Source organism: Plodia interpunctella, chromosome 8, assembly GCF_027563975.2.
Source record: "Plodia interpunctella isolate USDA-ARS_2022_Savannah chromosome 8, ilPloInte3.2, whole genome shotgun sequence".
Lineage (NCBI taxonomy): Eukaryota > Metazoa > Arthropoda > Insecta > Lepidoptera > Pyralidae > Plodia > Plodia interpunctella.
The window spans coordinates 3,775,280-3,794,869 of record NC_071301.1 but is presented as its reverse complement, the minus strand read 5'-3'; the positions used below and the strand labels follow the sequence as shown (position 1 = coordinate 3,794,869).

The 19,590-nt window shown below is 35.5% G+C and overlaps 1 protein-coding gene across 1 annotated transcript in view; it reads left to right on the top strand.

Moving 5' to 3' along the window:
- Positions 1-19,590, top strand: part of LOC128672133 (lysine-specific demethylase 3A-B-like) — a 149,468-nt gene that overhangs the window by 21,870 nt on the left and 108,008 nt on the right. Inside the window, exons 2-3 of the mRNA XM_053749074.1 lie at positions 13,646-13,795; positions 15,116-15,229. Of these exons, the coding sequence (XP_053605049.1) occupies positions 13,646-13,795; positions 15,116-15,229 (264 nt within the window). The remainder of the gene's footprint in view (positions 1-13,645; positions 13,796-15,115; positions 15,230-19,590) is intronic.

The window sequence follows — 19,590 nt, the reverse complement described above, 5'->3', positions numbered from 1 at the left end:
CTGAATTGCTTACATAAACATTAACACAAAAAACAAGTATCTATTTTAGTCCATCAAAAGGTATTGTTGTAATTTAAATTTAATACCAAACGTTTTTTTGTTGCTCTTTCCATTATGGTGAAAATAACAGCTATTATGTGTTTATAATACCAATGGGTGTGTAATTTGCACATTTTCGACGTGTTCTCTCTAGAGTCAAAACAGCTATGGCCTTGCTTCAACTTGCGACATCGACATTGATAGGCTCAACTTCTGTTACGCGTTCGTTGACCCCTCCAGGACCTCGGATGTCTATCACTTTCGCATAATGTCAGAAAGTTATAAGGAGCTTGTCTGAAGGAGAAGAAACAAGATCAAAAACGGTCCAACTTCTAGTTTCATGTCACTAGTTTCGTGTCACCTCTGTCCTACATAGATTCATATCTTGTCTATATGTCTAGACATTTATGAAAATATATATTAGCGTAGTACCTACTCGAAGCTCCAAATGCGTAAACTTGTGTCAACCAGTTATTAATTCAGCTAACCATATTCATTCATTACGACGTAATTTCGTGGATTGTGGGTTACGTAACTTTGGCAAGCGTGGGATGGGAAGACGTACTATTTGTACTATTGTACTACCTACTTAGATTCTATCTAAAAAAATATTTGCTTTTTATCGACGTTGTCTGTATCGACAGATATTTCCTTGAATCTCATACACGATAGCTATAGTGTTACTTCCCCATTGTAGGATCACTATTTGATCGCCAAAAACTATTTGTTAATAATCCAGTCGCCCCGTTAGTCTGTCTAGGAATCCTATGTGATATTAAGCAACATGCTTAAATTCCCAAGTTAATATTCTGGGAATTCCTACCAAGTCCAGAATACATAATGCGTTCAGAAATAGTCTACGTATTCTAGACATCATTCTTTAATACATAGCTTCACATATATTCACTATACATAGCTCAGCGACAACTATGGGTACTGGGATGACACAACTAGTTTTCCATACCAGATGGTCCATGAGGAAAACGGGACTATGGACTTTTTCACTGAAATCGTAATCTGACTTGAAATGTTTACATTATCATTTTCGAAAATTCGATGGGTCTGTCTGCAGCACTATCGCACTAGTGATTCATATTTATTTTGTCTACAAGTTACCCTTTTCAAATGTCATCTGCCAGCCGCAGCTCTTTCTATGAATTGTTGTAATAAAACATGCCATTAGACTGTCATATTCAGCCCTAACAAAGTGAACAAACTCTAAACAAAAATATATATCACTTTAAAACACGTTTCTTCCGTATTATCCACACTCCCGTAGATAACAGCGACATTGGTACTTTTGTTTTTTGGTTGACCTCCAACTTTAATGCAGGTATAAGATCTAGTTTTAGTTAGTTTCACGGTTTTAGTTATTTGACTTAAAACGTGTCAAAAATCAAACTAAATATTTAAATCACGCGTCCGTAGTACACGAAAACAATAAGTGTGCAGAAGGCCACTGTTCCCCCAATCCGGTCGTTAACATTCACGACGCCGATCGCATCACCACACTCCCATCCAAATCATCTAATTTACCAAATCTGCTCTCCCAGCGTCAAACTCACGCCATACCAAATATTTAGGTCAGAGGAATTCTATTCACAGTACACCTAAAACGTGGAAGGGAGATAGAACATTTTCAGTTGATTCGAGTCCTCCAAATATGGGGCTAGAAGGCGATTACATGCAACCCCGTTTTAAACCTACGTTGGTAAATGAACCACTGTCAGAACTAGGTCAAAATGCGGAGGGATGGAATTGGGACAAGCCCTAGGGGAGACCGTGCCGGCTTTGTACTGTAAGGTCGAGTTTAGTCACGATGGAAACGCCGTGCAAGATAAGACGAGATCAAGGCTTTTTAGATACGCTATATCATTAAAGTTAACGTCAAGGCTGTGGTTAATATAAAATACTCACTACAATACACACTGCAATGAACGATAATCTTATCGATCATGACTGTTAGGTATTTTGATGAATGAAACGAGATAAGCATAACATTATGTATTGAATATAAACTGTATATTATATTATAATGTTCATTACTTGTATCGAATACATCAAATCAACATCAAATTGTTGCAATTAAAGTTTTGTAGTAAAATGACCCTCTGTAAGCATTACTGCAATTTTTTGTGTTCCACGGATGGTCCAAATATTACCATAGTGGGCGTCTATGCTTAATATAGAAAAACAAGAACAATTATGAATGCATATAATACATGAATAGAATATTTTAACATATTTTTGACGCACTGAGGTGTTTTGAACCTGGCAATCTCCAACAGTAGGTAGTTAATTCTGTCTGTAATAATTAAAGAGCATTCATCGCCTATTATTTTTTGTTTATTGACTTGTGATAACTTAACGTCGTTGTGATAAATGTTTCCAATGTCACTGTAAGTTGTTAAATGTTATAACCACCAGATGCGGACAATGTGTGACACAAAAAAGTCAATACACTTCAACTAAAGATGACTTTTTAGGCCGAGCCGTGTCGCAAAAATATGTTGTAAATATATTTTATGTATTATGTGGACATTGGCATTATGAGAAGTCAAATAACTAACAACATTGCTGGAGATATTACTATCTTCATTTCGAACTGTGTACCTATTACATAAATACTTAAATATTATTATAAATATTCATAGTCATTCCGTAACATGCGTTATATTTTTAAAATGATTTATCATCAATATTAGTCGCCACAGTTGCTTTCGTTCCTACAAGATTATAATTGTCCTATGTAAATAGTTTGAAACTTTAGTATTCCGGTCATTTTTCATTCGGAGCATCCTGATATGAATAATTCATCAGCCAGCCAGCCTCCTTACGACATGACATAATATTTGCTTTAATTTCACTCCATTTAGATTTCGAAATATATACTCATCCGGATAGATATCCCTGCTGGCAGAGACAATTTAACATATCCACGTCGGATCAAATAATTGTACATCATAGGATAGCATTAAAAATCCTTTTTTTTTTGCTTAAATTGTATCTCGAGTGGAATACATATAATTAACTTTATCGTCATAAACAATACACATAAAAGTTTTCAAGAAAAGTCTGTGCGCAGATAGCACAGGGATAATATTATTAATTTAAGTCTCTGATAGATAGAATCCCACAGGTTTTTATGGGGTTGTATAAAACCATATTTTACATTTCACCTATGTTGAATAAGTAGGTACTTCTGTTAGACTTTATGCTTCAGTAAACTTATCATCATCATAAATACAGACTCTGTCTGCACCACCAGACCGCTAATTTGCCGTGGCTGCAAATTAACGCCTCTTCAAAGAGTTCTGAAGCCTTTGAAATAAGTGTTGCGACTCTCAGTTTTCTAATTGTCATGCTGCCGTCGTTTTCTAGTAGTAAAATTTCCAACATTTAACACTTGAGTTACACTAATTTGACATTTCAGTGTCTGTCTGCTTTAGGCTATTTATTGAAATTATTACGTTTGAAGTCTGAATTATTTACATCATCATATAATATGTTATCATTGGTTTTCTTTGGGGTATATATCCCATAAATATAAATATATGCAACAACAACTAAGAATTTGTGCTGTGGCAATTATCATCAATGTGGCCAGTTATATATGTCCATATGCTGTTTGTCCTTCTAAAGTTTCTGATGACATTATACATGAATATTGTACAAGCTTTGATCGAACGATGGAAACCAAAGTATTAAACTGACTTTTATTTTCTTTATCCAAAGTGCTGGTCTAGTAGTCTAGCTAGTATTTTCACTGTATTTCGTACCCGGAACTAATTTATTCCCTTGGAGAATAGCGCTACACCATAGCATACATCGGGATTTTAGAGATGGGCATTAAAGGGAACTTGGAGTAAAGGAAGTACGGCCCGAAGAGTTAAGAACGAGGGGTGGGTATGAATATGGACAGAATTTTTTTCATTTTTATCTCCCAGTTAAAAAAAAAAAAGATTGCATGCGAGGCATCACACTCAAGTATTTCACATAAAGCAACTTAATAGGGATATAATATTAGAAAGTAATAACAAATACTCCTTAAACATTTTACTGATAAAGATTTTACTGAATAGGATTATCCTATATATATTATTCGACGTTTTAGAAATGATATAACATTTTTACGCGAAACATACGAGTATGTTTCACATAAAACAATAAAACTATTATCGCATCACGCCGTCAGACAATTATTCGCTTCTCCCTGAGTAAGTTTTGCAAGCAACGTATTTCCAACTTCCTGTGTATATTCCCCCCGTCTTCTCCCGTCCCCTATCCCACAGGACTTTGCATTATCAGTCCGCTTTATGAGCGACATCAGAAGGCGCACTTATAAACTGGCTCTGGCTTTACGAGGAATAAACCGGATGAGCGAGCATTACTGGAGCCTTGAGGATTCCGTACAAACTTTACTGTTGAATTATATTCATCCAAAAACTGCCTAACAAAAATCGTAATCGATATCACACAAATGTGTGAATTCAGTTGAACTCAACGTCTCAATCATGTGATTTGTGGTATTACTCTCCACTTCAGAGCGAGATTCTCGTGTTCTTTACCCGAGATGGGTACAGAGTTCAGACCCATCTCGGGTAAAGAACCCAAGAATAAGCACATCTTTTAGAACGGGAAAGGACAACAGACTGGATGACTTAATTTTTGCAATACGGAACCTCAAAAATACAAGTATATATATAAAGTAGTAGTAGTATTCTGAAATAATGTCGTTGTCTCGTAGACCGATTGTCGTCTGCAAAGGCCATTAGCTGATGGATTTCTTTACGGAGACAAATTTGAAGAAACGTTTTATTATGCGGAATGAGGCATATTGATTAGAACACATTCTTTGTTGTCTGTTTTACAGATAACTCTAAAATAAGTCCATTAATTTCGGCTTTTTCGTCTTGTTTAGGACTGATTGTTCGAAAAACAAATGCATAATATAACTTTTCGTTGCCTTCTAATTGATGATAATTTGTCTTGGAAGTCATAAAAAATAAGTTATGGGATTTAATTCAAGAGTAGTAATAATATTGTACAAGACAATACCGAAAAATATAATATTGTGTGCTTTGTTTATTTGGATGACTTTATTATACTTTCATCATCTTTTGGAACGTTTTTAATGCATACGAATATTCGAAATTATGTCTGGCTTACTTCCACGTCTAAACTACTTCTGATGTTGATTAAATTTGGAATAGATATAGAAAAGAAAGAAAGAAACCGAACAGCTAGTTTTGTATATAAGTGCAAAGAACTACATGCAAAGAAGAAGTGTGACTTGGCCAACCCGATATATCCGGTTTGTTTTGATACAGAAACATACAAAGTAGGTACTCATTGAATATGGATCGCTAGAAGGTCGGTCAGTGCCAGCAAGGTCAGTCCATGCCAACAACGCTGCGACGCGATTCAGCTTATTAACTCAAGCGGTGTTAATGTATTGCTTTTCAATCAATCAATTTGAAATGATCATCATCACAGGTTCCACGTGTAGCTAATTGTGCTAAGTTTACTAGGAGATAGCACATATTGTGATTTTAATTGCCTATTCATTCTGCCTATATTTTCACTGATATCTGCATCATCATCTTAATAAATTCGTAATACATAATAATATTTCAATTTATGACAACAGTTACATCATTGTGGCAACCGTATGCTATGTTGAGGTAATTTGTGGTAGATAAAAAATCAGCGTGTATAATGTACTTATTATTTGCCAACGGAATGGCAAGACAGTCCTTCACATGTATAACATTTTTGCAGCTCAGCCAAATTATAAATCTCTCCGATCTCACACGTCATTCTCATATGACGTTGCATTTGCAGTGTGTACCCTTCTTGGTAGCAGTATATAAAATACAGTGTTTACTGGTTAATCAGTACCTATTTTAAGACTCGTTACTCGGAAATATTAATGTATTATGGTTTCTGAAAAGCAATAATCGACCTTACAACGTTACAGCTCTTCATTTGGTTGATTAACTCCTACAAACTCTTCTTCATGTTCCGCTGTTTGTATAACGTCACTTGATGCTGACATTTCTAACAACCCTGGTGAACTGATACCCAATGTGTCACCTTGCAATGCGGCAATGTTGTATATCACATCGTCTTTGTCATTGGGTGCGAGCATGTTGTACATACATACGTACGAATATTATGCGTCTATTAAATTAGATTTCTATAAGCTTAATTAGGAGCTATAATCACATCCCGCCTACCTTTCATAACGTGCTAAATCTTCCACTACTTTATCAAGGTCACGACCGTGAAACCGTGATTTTTGCAGTTCTATGATGTAAATTATATCTGATCTTCTCACGCTATGTGGAGATTATGAGTTTATGTAATTCGGCGTGTCATTTCTGCTAACCGAATCTACGTTTAGATGTTACTAAGTCGCAGAATACCAAAATATGTTTAATTATGTTTTCTATAATATTAACGCGAGGGGATGAAATATCGTTGTTAATCTATGTTATTTATATGAATATCATATGGAAAAACATCTTATATAAATGAAAATATCAAACAATGTGATAAAAAGATGAAAAACATACAGTTTCGACACTAACAAATTCACGTAAACAAGTTGAATACGTCAGAGTAAAGTACAAGGACGATACAATAAGATGTCAGTAGCAACGTCCTTACGATTTTTCTTTCAATGCAAATTTCGTTATGACACTCACCATAAATAAAGTACCTACCTATTTACCTACTTCAAACACAAGAAACAGAGTGTTATTATGAAAGTACGTCTATTATGAAAGTACGTCGTCCTACGTTATGTACCTACCTTTTCTTCATCAATTTATTTCTAAGAATGACTAATGTTAATTCCAAGTTGTGCCGCACGGTGGCCTTGATACATATGACTATTGGACGACCGTAATTTAACAGCTTCGACAGAATCTACACATTGTAGGTAGGTACCTATCGGTTGTTGAAACCTGTCCGGCTGTTGTAACAATGTCGCCTGGTGTGTAATTATAATCATTCTAGATGAATTTTCTTTCGTACTAATAAATAAATACACACTTACAAGTCATATAACATATTTTAATCTTGTAAAATTGATCTTCTCTAGTTCATCTGATATGTTTGTTTAAGGTTGAACTCCCTTATATTCCGGATCTAAGCATTTATCAGAAACGATTTTGGTCAATTTTCAGGTGCGATGCTGTAATATTGGGTTTAGTGACCAGGCATGAATTTATGACATTTAAATTAATTTATATTGACTAACATTCACTGAAGCTTATGTCTTGCAATTTGTTGTATTATTACTACTATTATTATTACTGATGGAACTAAAAACCAGCCTATTGAATCTGGTAGAGCTTTTGAAAGATTAGTGTGTATACAAAATTTTGTTCGACTTAGGTTCAAATTCTTACATTTTTTTGTTGTTATGGATAACAATAAAAAATTCGCGAATTACAAGTATAATAGAATATTGTCCACTATATTTGAGATATCTGTATTCTTTAATCAGCAATATATATAAATAATACAAATATCTACGCAGTATGTTCTTTAATCAGCAATCCGAAAGCTAAGAGCAGCTACCACAACCAACGAATTGTCCGTGAAGTGTCATTCATTCGATGATTGGGAGTCGTAGACCTCTATGTGATAAACGGGCCGCGGTTACAAAGGTCAGGAACTCGGACATTGCACACTGTTTCAATAATTTATTTATAGACCTTTTTCAGATACATAACTCGTTCTTTTACATCGAGTCTTCAGTTCAAGAATCATACCTACAGCTACCGTGCTTTATTTATTCGAATTTATGGTGGTGACTGAATTAATCGTTCCCAGATTGGGTGGTTCGCAGAGCGTTTCGACCGCTGCGGCTGCGAGTTATTAAAATCCGTCAATTTTCTTGAGGAAGGCATCATTTCCAAAATCAATCATTCATAAAATTAACATTACTACAGTATAAAATAATTAATGTATAGTCTTAAGGTAAAAACTCATTATTGTCTTTGTTAAAATTTGACAAATTGTAATGAAAGCTCGACTGCAGCAGTCGAAACGCTCTGCGAGCCACCCGATTATGTTGATATACCTACCTATGTATATCAACAGCCAGTTGTATTTCCTTCTTTTGCATTTTGTACTTTCATTCAGGGTTATTGTTACCCCCTTTTTATTTTATTTATATATTTTACTAAAAGTTAACCAGGAAAATAACTCTCTGAAAGTCTTTAAGATAAGGTCTACAATCATCAATGCGATCCATATTTTCAAAACGGCTGCTGCGGAACAAAGATCGCTTTGCTTACTTATGTTATAAATTCAAAATATGGTGCCCACGAAACGTGACAATTTTAACATCAGCATATTGTGCATGAACCATGTAGGGAGTCGTGCACACAACAACTTTCAGTACCTACGAAATATTCATTTCGTACAGAAACAGAATGCATTGCAGCTAACTTTGTGCCTTCACTTGACATTTGGCGGTTTCCCTCTTTCGCTCATGGCATGCGCCAAGGTCGTCGGTTTCGCAACCGATCGCGCGACAGGTCCGCAGGCCAGTCCGCGTCTGTCTCTCCGTTCATTGACCTACTGAACCCGGTGCGGCGGCTACGGGGGCTCTCTCGCTGGGGAGCTCCGGTACGCGCGTGCTTGCTACACTTTTTTCTTTGGCGGGAAATAGTTTCTCGGATGCCATGACTGTTTTATACACGCGTGTATAAATTTTAGGGTTCCATACTCGATGAATCGATTATGGATAAGATGGTTCTCATCATCTTCTCATATCTTGATGATGAGAACCATCTAATTATAATTATTCAATATAATAAAATTGAATAATGTATTTCGATCTTTCTCATAAATGTTAGGTTACAAGGCTGCATAAAGTTCAGAAATTGCCGGAAACCTATGGTTAAACTTCCCATAAATGTTTTGAAATGGTCTGTAAAAGTCTGTTCTTGTATTTTAGAATCTTATGTTAAAAGTAGCCATTCCGTTCATGTAGGTACTTTACTACTCCCACAACGCTTGGACGAACTTTCACGTTTATTCTCAAATTTGATTCCATCGCCAAGAAACATTGAGTATAGTACCTACCTATGAGATCAAATGTAAACTCTCGTTTCAGAGTGATTTCATGAAAAATGCCAACTTTCGTTTATGTTCTTTGCTATCTCCTTATCTAGTTCCCTCAGCTTTTGTTACAACATTAAATCGTGCCGTAATTAGATAATGCATTTTGCGCATACAGATAACCTAAATGACAGCACAATTATTCAACATATGCAGTACTGAGCTACGTGGCTATAATCTTTCGAGTTCGCCCTAGTTTCGCAACCTTGACGAAGGTAGGTAGGTACTCTGCTAATAATAAAAGCACTCGTTTCCCGCGCCTCGCTATTCATTCGATATCTACCTAGTATTAGATGAATCATTTTTTAAAATAGTGTTGTGTATTGATAAGTCTTTTATAACTAAACCAATCATTATAATAATTAGGACCAATATTCTTATCAATGTCACTGGTTTCTGTTCGTAAAAGATTTTTCTTTCATGAAGTTTTTCAATTAGTGTTTTATTGTGTTTTTTTTTTTTGATAATTTTTATTTTCTACATACTCATTGTGAATATTTTTATCAGCAATTATATTTTACTATCGTCATTATTTCACACATCATGTTTATAATTTAATGTAGGTCTAGGTAGGTATATAAAAATGTAAATACCTACTTCATTGCTATTTTGTACAGATTTAACATATTTTTTATTTTATTTTATACCTATCGACTTGCTTCATACGTGACCAATTTGATTGATGTTCTTGAGTAAGTACAATTATAATACGAGACGTTGTTTCATTCATGTTCACTTTTTTCAAACAAGTTTACGTACATTTGTTCTTCTTAAACCCCTGTTACATTAACTGTTTTGTGATTCAACCCGAGTACCTATAGGTAGGTATATAACAGGTACGAAAATGTAGCAACTAGGCACGTAAATATGTACCTATAAAAGTAGTAGGTACTGATACTCGCGACTATCTATTTGAAAATCCTATTTTCTTCGTGAGAATCGGTACTTCTGTTCATTGGATGACGCGTTCAGAGAAAATTGCATTTCTTAGATTTACTGCCATGTTTAACCTCAAAAATTACATTTGCCTTTGTATTCGTTCCAACAATAAGGTTAACTCATAAAAATGAGCATATCATTATTTGTCATTTGATCATGGTTTAGGCCATGGGTTTGGAGTAAGATTGTTAGGTAGATTAGGCATAGTTTCTTGTCCTGCCTGTAACATTCCTATTTCATTGTGTGTTTTGGCTATTCGTAGTTTAAAATGTTTTATTAATAGTATGTTTCTCATGTCATCTGGGCGAATTCCCGGTTCCTTCACTCTTAGAGCATCGGTGCATTATTATTATTATTCCTACATTTGTTCTTCAAGTATTTTGCCGGGCCATATAAATCTATGTATAAGATGTATGTCACTCTATAGGTACCTATGCTCCATTTTAATTTGTCATAGGTATCTATATATTAAGTGTGAGGTATTATGGTTGGCTGGATATGTATTCACTCTATCAACCTGGGCATACTGCTGATTCTCAACAATGTCGAAATCACGCCAACTGTTAGTATACAGAACAGTGCAGTAGCTTTGCATTGCACTCCAAATGCAGGTTGAATCGCTGTTTGTTTATGTTTGTCTGCGTGATCGGCACTCGTAAACTTTCCACGCTATTTTCATTGCATTTCCATGCAGTCGTATATACGAACATAAAACGAATGAGTTGATTTAGTCTAGCTCTAGACATTGTTTTCCCCGATTTATGTCGATGTATAGGACCTATTGTGTGAAATTGTCTTGAATTCAACATCATTTCTATAGTCAGATCAATATAGGCGAATACATTACTTTTTACTGAATATTAGTCATATTTTAAAAGAGGTTTGAAGCAGTTTTACTTTTTAAATACATTATCAATATGTTAGAGAGATGCATACCTACATCTTACATTTTCAAGAAGTAGTGTTGCCATAAATGCTGATAATCTATTAAAGAACATGCAACAAGTAGTCAATCACAACAAACTAGTCGTACATTTATCTACAAACAATACAAACACCTGTACAGTGATTGATGGAGTTAAACAAAATGTACTTAAAGATAAATAAAAATCTTTATATTCATGGCAACCAGCCAGGCCATTAGAACAGTAAACTGATCAAGTTACCCTGCAAGGACCTATATGGGCCAGTAACTGTGTTGAATTTGCAATGAATTTACGTATGTTGGTGTACTGTTGACTGTACAAGTTAAGAATATTATATAAACATCTTGGATGTAGATAATTTGCAGACAGCCGCATTTATCTCGTGTTTACCAAGTGCATTTAAGGTCAGTACCTACCTTCTACATGCACTCTGGGCATCACATTTGTAGATTCGTAATGCTATGTACTTAAACTGTACTATAAAAATGTTATAATATCGCTATTTCGTTGTACAATTATTTAATATTCTTTAAGACCCTCGTCCATCTCGTGATAAAGATACATCTAGTGTGAAAGGAAGGCGTGTGGTATAATTTTCTGGAAGAACTTGATTGAAGAGCCTAGGGTGTGAAAGGATAAGGGGGTGCTAAAATCATACAGCTACCTTTGCAAACACGGTTTTTCTCTAGAATCATTGTATGTACATACTCACCTAAATCGAGACAAAATACAAACACAATGCTATTAAATAATTAAATACGCTGCGAACTGAAAATGTTAGACGCCCTTTATCACATTTAACCTGGGGAGATCCGAACTTCCATCCGGAATGGATGGAAGTTCGGATCTCATAGTCTTCCGATTAGTGACTGATTGGATGGCTTGATTGTGGTAAACCACAACCTAGTACACACATCTAAAAGCATCATTGAGTAATGAAAACTGCGACACACATGTTTAGATGTAGGCGTCGTTAGTGCATAGGGAAGGCCGACGATGGCGGTAGGGCTTCACCGAAAGTGGGACGCGCAGAGACACGCTAGGCCTTGGGCTAAGTGTACTCTCGCTTGAGTGGTAGAATGCTGTTTATAGGTACTTAATTGATTTTATGTACTCTTTCAAAGGGTTTTAAACGGTATCCACTAGCTTTTTTTTCAAATAAAATTCACCTAAGTTTTATTTGTAGCTTTTGAGGTACGGAACCCTAAAAATCAGATAATCGAATGTTGCAGAAAGCAAATGATGTATTAAATATTTTATTTTTAAATTATCTGGTGGTAGGTGGATTCCATTCGTCTTTATTCATAACTAGGCGACCTGAAATGCTTGAGTTAATAACACATGAAATATTCAGTGTCGTGCATAGGTTTCCCGTTAACGTCTAGCTTTCTCTCGTCTATGCCTAGAACAAAGGTCTTGCAGACTTTCGAGTTCTTTTCTAAACAAAGCGCGCGTCCATTGATGATTTAGGTATTGTGTAACATTTATTTATTTAAAACTTTATTGTACTTATTACAAAAAGAAACGTAATTACCGCTTTAATCGGTTAACCATAAGACGAGTCTACGAATAAGTAAACACTAGGTACTTATTCGTAGATTGTGGTGCTATAAAGTGCATCTTATAAATAGCTTCGTCCCTCCTACCAAAAAATGTGGTAACGTAAGATCTCTTGAATAAAATAGGTATTTTCTTTTTAACCCAATGCGCGAAAAAATGTCGAACTTGATTTGGTATTGCTAGGCTAGACGAGGATCTGATGGCTCCTACACACTATGCTGAACTCAAACAGAACGTTTGTGTATTTTGTATGTGAGATTATTTCGTGGTAAAAAAATACCAGCAATTTACGTTGATAGGTATTACCAAAGTTCTGCACTTAAAAATACGGAAATGCATTCTCAGTAATACTGTTCTGTTTTCTTTACCATTAATGTACCTACCTATAATCATTAATAAAATTCATTTTGTCCTAAAACCAAATATAGGTAGGTATTACTTGATCTAAATGTAAATTAACAGTTTTGTAAAAATATAAATATAACCTACCTAGATACTTTCTCACTCTGTCCAGCCAGAGAGTTGTGGCGTTGTGTGGTTAAATTAATACCTATACGGAAATTACTGTGCACTGTGTACAAAGAAAATATTCAACGAAGATTTCCGCCTACGACATCGTAGACGTAGTACGTAACCACCTGGCTACTTACGTACATTTATACATTCCGTAGATATGTGTACTAGAGCGAAAGCGATTTGTTATTGTTGTCTTCTCTTTTTACATACACTTGTCTCTTTTATGCAGTTGTGAAGGAAAAATAGATGGTCGGGTGGGGCTTCCGTGTAGATCGTTGCTAGACTAATGCCGCCATCTAGCGACGAAAGTATGAAACTGCCGTTGGACAACATAGACACTGTGTTAAAAGTTTTGCTATCGCCCGCTAGGTGGCGTTAATATGTTTTATCTTGATAAGTAAAATTGTTTTTCAGGCTAGATAAATATCTAGCCCGGAAAACAAAATTTTAAAAAAGTTAAATATTTTAAAAAATATTTACATACACATCGATATCATAGTATAATGTACTTTTATTTGTTTCAGGTTTTAGTGGAATATGATGGTGTTGACTGGCAACGTCGTGAGTGGGTAGCAGTGTATTCGCGTAGGACGTTTCGATTGTTTTTGGTGGAAAGAACTCTAGTTTGGGCTCCTAGAACCCACGATGGAAAAGAAGTAAAATGGCCCGCCTTGGTAAGTTACTTTCAGTACTTATTTTAAGTTACTTAATTTTCCAAGAGATGGCGCTAGTTGTTTCAAAATGATTTTATAATATTACTAGCGGTCCGTCCCGGCTTCGCTCGGATAAAAACCTAATAAATTTTACATCTAAACCTTCCTCGGGAATCACAATGTGTAATGGTGAAAACCGAATGAAAATCCGTACAGTAGTTTTGTAATTTATCGCGAACAGACAGAAAGACAGAAGCGGTAGAGGGCTTTGTTTTATTATATCTAATAACTAATAATATGTAAGGATAGGTGATGATAATTGAATATCTTTTATTTATTGAAGAGTGGGCAAATCGTATTTTCAACTACACCTAGGGTGGTGGGTTAGCGGATCCGGCTCCGATGCTCACAGACTAGTAAGAAACCGGGAAAACGCTCAGATATGAGAGAGGTTACAGAAAATGGTCGAAGTTGTAAAAAGTGGCGATATGATTTCGATGCTTGTCAGCGATTGACCGCATCATTACTACAGTGGGACAACATTATATCCATTATTACATAATAGGTTATATAAGGGATACAGCGGATATTGTTGTTTCTTCTAAACCCCTGAACTATGACATTTCCAACGAATGAGAAAGTAAATGCCAATCATTTGCATTCATGATAATACTTATGTGTATCTCGTGTAGCTTAACTTGAGTGGCTAACGTTCTTGGTCTCATCGGACATAATGGCGAAATCGCTTGCGAACCTCAGTTGGGACAAAACGTGATATGAATGCAAATGCAGACAGACGCGCGTGCAAACACGGATAGAGGTCAAAGTGGCGCGTGGGGCGGCTTTTTAGGTTACTTTTGCCTAATTTAGAATGACCAAGTTTCACGTGGGAAACAGGCGTGATAATTTGTATGTATGTATGTTTCACACATATGTAAAGTACCTATAGACTTTATATAATAGTTTTGCTCGCTTTTTTAAGCTTCGGGGACATCACAATGAAAACAATTATGTTTATAAAACAACTTGCTAGCTAGACTAGCGAGCTAAGTCTGGAAAGGGCGAGAGATTCCGGGTAACAAGATTTCTCAGCTGTGGAATCTATTTAGATTCCACTGATTTGCGTTTAACCAGTTTTGTGTTGTGTGACTATTTAGTCATACTTAACGCAAACTGGTTTCAAAATTATTCTTTAAAATAGTATATAAAACGTTAAAAGATAATTTAATAAATTTTGTCAATAATGACAAATGTTTATTGTGATGTAGCATATACAGAGACTATTTAAATGGTCTGTGAGCGTATGAAATGCTTAATTTTATTATGAGTCATGTTCGGCAGACGTTTTCTCCGCTGGCGGCTGACCTGACCCTGCAGCCGCAAGCGCAGCCCGTCGAGTTCCTTCACGACAAGCAGCTGGCCTTCTTGGACTACGCTAACCTCCAGCCCTACCAGGTAAGTACCACCCATGCATGAAGTACGAAATTGCTGCAATCCTATACTATCATGCATTACTCCCGGCAAAAAATTTAAGATATGATACAGTATCTACTAAGTATTATCCATAACATTCATTTGAACTTTGTTTCAAGGGAATAAATATTTTCGAGTAATGCGAGAATTTAGTAGTGACTGGGTGTGGTTATTAGTTAGGTACTCAATCAAACAAAATCTACTGGCCCCTTTTCTGTGGAATTCGGTATATGGGTAGATTATTTAAAAAAATATTACTACGAATGGCACATAGGGTTACCTACTTTGTATCCTGAGATATCCACGGTAGCGAAACCCGGAGAACACCAATACTTTTCCAATACAAAATAAGTAGTCTTAATTTGTCAAATTGAACAAACAGCGACAGTTTATTTATTTACTAATTTTTCAAAATAAAAGATATGTCACTATATCCCGAAATTTTCCCTACGTGCTGTTTATTATTATGTAGTGATAATAGCGTTTGCCCGCGTCTTGGTGATCGTGTTGAAGAAATATACTAATGAGTGAAGTGAAATGATAATCCATCATACAAAAATAGTTTCAGATTATTGAACAATCAAATGTAAGAAAAAGTGGTACTCAGAAGCTTTGTATTTATTCAAAGCGTATACGGGGAAGCGTTCACCATTCACCTTTGCGAATACCATCTGCTAATCACTAATTATTATTAATCATCGACCACTGCTGGGGGACTGGCCTTTCTTATGGATAGATAAGGAGTATTCCCATAGCACTTGCTAATAGCTTTGTTCTAATACTATGAATCGCGTGCACCGATGCGCACGTGACCGCTGTTTTTTCTTTCGATCTTTTGAAGGATCAGAACAGAACCCTAAAAAATAAATATTCCAAACGTGACTGTCTCTTTTAGGAGCTGAAAACTTCATACGTTATGCCTTTGATACGAAAAATGAAGAGAACATGACACAGCGAAGGTGACCTGTTATAGGATCGTGCAAGCATTTACAAGGATTTTTAAAATTTTTATCTGTTTGCAAAGTCTGGGTATTAGAATGTAACAACTTCTAAATTTATGCTCAATAAATAAATAAAATTTAATTCTTAAGGGCAGGCCTCACATAGAATTTTCTGAAAGCATACTATCTGTCTTTATGAAAATCAAAAAACCTATAAACAATTACCCTAATTGTCTAACAAGGATAGCCAGCCAACTAAAATACAAACTAAACATCCAAAAAGTCTACCTTGTGTCCGCTTTCTAATTTCTAAAATTAGAGGTTAAAAGGCCTTGGTAATAGGCAGGTTATCGCTGTAGAAGTTTTCGCGGGGAAGAAAACGAAAGGTTTCAAGCTAATTAACGTACTGTAATTTACTGGGACGTATACATCAAGCAAATTCATTTATTTATTTATTAAACTTGGTGTTCCAATAAAAAGCATATTATAAAGCAATGTCCAGCTAACCATCTTTTCTTACGTACCTGACTTGTCTATCGTGTATAGATAGACTTAATAACAATTTAAACTTTTCGTTTAGTGTCATTCAAATGGCTAATTGATTTAAATTAACAATATGACAGACACTAATTAATTATTGTTAATCAGGAGAAATCTTTAAATAATTTTATACTTAATATATTTTAGGAGGAACCCTAATAATTTTATTGATACAAATCCATTATATAAAAACTTCAGACAAAACCTTTTAAATAATGTAATTATTCTCAAAATGTTTAAATTGTTTCTTACAAAGAAGTTTGCAATGAAAAGAATATGCGACCCAATTTCGAATTTAACGATACTAGTGTTTATCCAAATGCGAGAGGGGAGGGCGGTTATCAAGGACGGCGTCTGCCAAACATGGGTGGGTTTCCCCGGGCGACGCGGGGTGGGGGGGACGCGGTATGTTTTGATGCTCGCGCCCGCTTTATTGATTTTCCTCGCTTTCCACCCCCACAACCCTATATTATATACATGTTCCGAGACAGGTGGTGGATGGTGGTTGGTGGTAGTGTCGTGCTATTTTCGGTTAGCTCGGCCACCTCGTGGGACATGATTGATTGCCAAACACCGCTTAAAGCCACTTTTATTATCGTTTGCAATTCCACTATAGATTTGGTTTTCCGATCGTTCGTCAAATTTTGGATTTAAATGTCTTATAATGGTGATTGATTTGGCAGTTTTTTGTGGATTAATTGTTTTATTATTGTATCGTATCGTCTAGCTAGAATCTCTGAAAATTATTATTTTTTAAAATTATTACTTCGACAAACAAGTCATGAATTTATGTTTTACCTATATTGCATATTTGGCATGTGTTTTGACAGTATGAACATAGACTGTACTATATTTACATAAATTTAAAACAATTATGATAATGAGCATAATATTTGAATTGTATTATTAATTGACGGCGCACCTATACGTGCTATGGTTATATTTAATATCCTAGATTATTTAGTTTCTTGACATTGGTTCGTAAATTAAGTAGCTTAGGAAGAAGATAGAAAGGGTTTTAATTAAGGCGCTATATATCTGCGCACTACTGCCACCGTTACATTTTTATCAATTTCTTTTATTTCTTAGCCAAAAATAAAAGGAGAAATAAAAAATTATAAAAATGCATTAGTGTGCGAGTATATTATAGCGCCTTAATAAAACCTAAATCCAATCGGCAATAATAGTAATAGCCGAGCGCCGTAGTCGCACGTAGTAGTCTACGCCGTAGAACGCAAGTAGGCAGCTCTGTGTGTGCCCGCAAAATTTAAACGAGTAAAGTTAGTTTCAGTTGGTTAGTCAGTCCGGCCCCCGCCTCCCCGGGGGTGACGCGGGAGGATAGGCGCGTGTTTCCACAATGTTTCTTTGATCGAGACTTTATTTCAGGGACACTGGAATGTGTGGACCGTGTTTATGTTTCTTCCTTTTGTGGATTTTATTGAAGCAGAATATATGTTGCCCTGGGCTTCGCTTCCGTGGGAATTTTGAGATAAAATATAGCCTATAGCAATCTTGGATAATAAACCTTTCTAATGGTGAAATAATTTTTGAAATCGGTTCGGAAGTTTCGGAGATTACCGACTCAAACATACAAACTCACAAAGTTACTAACTCACAAACGCTTACCTCTTAATAATAATAGTATAGATAAAGATCCTTTTATTATTTTCGTTATATTTCATTTATCAATTAAATTCCAAAGTATTTTGGTTGTCTTATTTGTTGTTAAAAATAATTGTAAACGTCTGTATTTAATTGAATCGCGTTTAAGTAACAATAGTGAGACTTTTCCGAAGATGAGATCTTATTCTGTGAAGATGTAAGAAAACAACACAACGAGTAAAAGTGTTATAGGTTTACATCAGGATGTCTTGTTATTTTATTTCTAAAATAACGAAATACTATTACTGAATTTTCTCTATTTTGCGAGGTTAGTTTAAATTATCCAAATGGATTGGGAATTCCTTTTAAATTCTATCCAGAGTGCTGGTCTCTGACATAGATTGAATACGAACGTGCTGCGAATTCATAGCGTCGTATTCTTCAGCGGTCTCGTACGGAACATGTTTCCACGCTTGTAATATTTTTACATTATGGTTTTGACCCGGGGGTACGCTGAAGTATTACCTTTTCGTGGAATATTTCATTGATACGCCACATATTGTTACCTATATAAAGATGTTGTGTTTCACCAGAGAAAATAATATTACCTTCTGCTGACAACACACAATAACGGCAATAATGTTGATCCTGTCACTGTAACTACCTGTGGCAACCAAACGGTTTATATCTTGTATAACAATTTCTATACATCTCCTTTAAAACATTGTTCAATTTGACACAGCCATAGGCCAGTACCATGTACCATACATGGGCTTGCTTAATCAAAGGCTCGGCTGAGCCAGCCGATCGTGTTTAGGAACGTCTGTATCCATTCCATCCTTTGAGGCAGGCCTTTGAGCACATCGGTTGTCATTTACATGAGCCGATGACGCAAATGGAAACAGCTGAACCGCAAAATGGCTCTCAGTTTTGAGAACGTCAACTATTTTGGCTAGATAATATATTAAACATAGCCAAATTTCTTCCTGTTATAAGGCTTACATGTGAGAACTCCCATTAAATAAATGCGGTCGGATAAAATCAGAATCTAAACTTATAAACCTTCCTCGGTTATCACACTATCTAGTAAAAAAACCTGCATCAAAAACCGTAGTTCGTTAATAGCTGCGTAGTTTAAAAGATCTAAGCATAAGCATACATGGGGACAACCAGACAGCGGGAAGCGAATTTGTTTTATACTATGTAGTTTTATAGTATGGTTTACGCGTAAAGTATGTACTTAAATGTAACATTGATCAG